Source organism: Aedes albopictus, chromosome 2 (assembly GCF_035046485.1).
Source record: "Aedes albopictus strain Foshan chromosome 2, AalbF5, whole genome shotgun sequence".
Taxonomy (NCBI): Eukaryota; Metazoa; Arthropoda; class Insecta; order Diptera; family Culicidae; genus Aedes; species Aedes albopictus.
This window is the reverse complement of record NC_085137.1, coordinates 161,906,094-161,908,110: the sequence shown is the minus strand read 5'-3', so window position 1 is coordinate 161,908,110 and position 2,017 is coordinate 161,906,094. Positions and strand designations below refer to the sequence as shown.

The 2,017-nt window shown below is 43.8% G+C and overlaps 1 protein-coding gene across 1 annotated transcript; it reads left to right on the top strand.

Annotated features, from left to right (window-relative positions):
• Positions 1-423: 423 nt before the first annotated feature.
• On the top strand, positions 424-1,440 carry LOC109407271 (uncharacterized). The gene has a single exon (XM_029859332.2). The coding sequence runs from the start codon at positions 808-810 to the stop codon at positions 1,438-1,440; it is 633 nt and encodes a 210-aa protein (XP_029715192.2). The 5' UTR covers positions 424-807.
• Positions 1,441-2,017: the final 577 nt, after the last annotated feature.

Below are 2,017 nucleotides of genomic sequence, written 5' to 3'. Positions count from 1 at the left end.
TGGAGACCCCATGTCGGCACGTCCTTCTGTGTGCTGGCTGATTGGGCCTTACTTGCGGGAAGGTCAAATCGATGTGCACGAGGTATTAGTTCTTGATACTTGCTGTGCAGTTGGAAGCAGGCGTGGTGTCGACTCTGCCTGCCTTCCGAGGACAAAGGGAGTGGTGAGGACCACTCGGGAAACTAGCTAAGCGGCAGCATGCTATCTTGGTAGACTTCCCAAAGCGAGTCATCGATGTTCGTTGCTGCAGGCTACGCAGCTAACCTTGAAGGTGCGATGTGCACTAACCCTCTCTGAAGTAATGCCTTTTTTGTGGTCCGGAGAGACGAAGGGTTTGGCGACCATGAAAATATTGTTTAGTTGGTCATATTTCATATTTTTTTTTTGGATAGAAGACTGTCCCTTACCCACACTACCTGGAACTTCTGTCCGGGTGTCTGTTGAGCAGACTATCCTCTCATGGCTTAGAAGAAAAAAACCCTATCCCGGCGACTACATCCGGCACTCCCCATAAGACACCCTCTAACGTTATAATTATAAACTGTAGTAGACACGAGACTCCCATCACATTGTCGTAGTACCCGTCCAGATTTGATACAAGCCAGGATCCTGAAGACACGTGTGGGTTTATTCAAAGTTCTCACGTTTCAATATCCGAGAGAACTGCTTTGCAAAATAACGTAGATGAGGATCGTTGAACCAGCGAAAAAAAGTTAAAGTGCATGCACCTTGTTTCTCAATAATGGTTAAGACTTTTAGCACTCTCTGAGCACAGTTAGCTGCATCTCTCACCATAATTGGAAAGTAATGGCAACAATTAATTCACACCGATACGCTAAATTTGATCTCGTTAAGCGTATTTACGTTAACAATATTTTCGTTTTCGATGTGCATACACCTTATGGGATCGCTCAAATGAATAAGTGCAAAGCATACCGTCAGTTGACCATCAAGAATAAGCAAATCGACATGAACATTTCAATAAAAATTTTAATCCTGTTTCTAATTCTGAACACTTGCTTTGCAGAGAACGCAAACCATACACAATGTGAGTCAGACGGTCACGTGCGTGAAAAGCGTTGGATTACCTTCCAACCCAGTGGTGGACAGGCGAAACTTACGTTTGGTGTTTTGAGCACTATTTCCTTCAACCATTACAAACTGGTCCGTAACATCGTGGGTATCGCCAATGTCCAGGCAAACTACGTCATTCCATCGTCCATCATCTGGCCGGTGCCGGAGAGCTACTTCAAACAGCGGCTGAACAACGACTTTGTGGACGACAGCCGAGGGATGCTCTACCGGACGTTGCAGCGAATATTCGATACGTTTGGAACCGATGGCCGGGATTGTGTACTGAAAGCGATCTGTGAAATTGCCGAGGCTCCGCTGGACCATAACGGAATGTTTGGGGAAATACTGGATGTGGTGTTCACGTAAGTTTTGGATTTGTTACTGAGATAAAATTCAAGTAACTTGAATTTTGTGATGAATTTCAGACCATACCAAACCGACAAAATAACAGATGTTTACAAGCAGGCTCGATTGAATGGTTTAAATGGCAAGGATTGTAGTAAATTGTATCAACGATGTCCTGCTGGATCGGGAATATTAGAGAAGATGTCTTTTCTTCATAAAATGTGATGGAATGTTCTCAAAATGTAAACCTTTCTATTCAAATAAAACTCAACTTCTGCACCACCAGCGAAGATTGCCCTTAATGGTGATCGTCGTTCGAAAACTCCGACTGTTAACAGGTCCTTCGTAAGCTTGGTCAATGTCTTGTATTCGTATAGGACAACCGGTCTTATTAGCGTTTTGTACATTTGGTAAGGCTGAATCTTTTTCTACCGCAATTTCTTCTGGAGCCCATGCCCATTCCACTGATTTTTTTATCTTTATTATCGAGACTTTCAGCCCGAGGCTGGTTCGTCTCCGACCACTGATTTTGATTTTCACAACTCACGTTGTTGTCAACCGTCAACTGCATCATACTTTGAAGAGGGATGTTGAAGAG

Coding starts and splice junctions, on each gene's coding strand:
- LOC109407271 (XM_029859332.2), top strand. CDS start 808: ATGGCAACAATTAATTCACACCGATACGCTAAATTTGATCTCGTTAAG.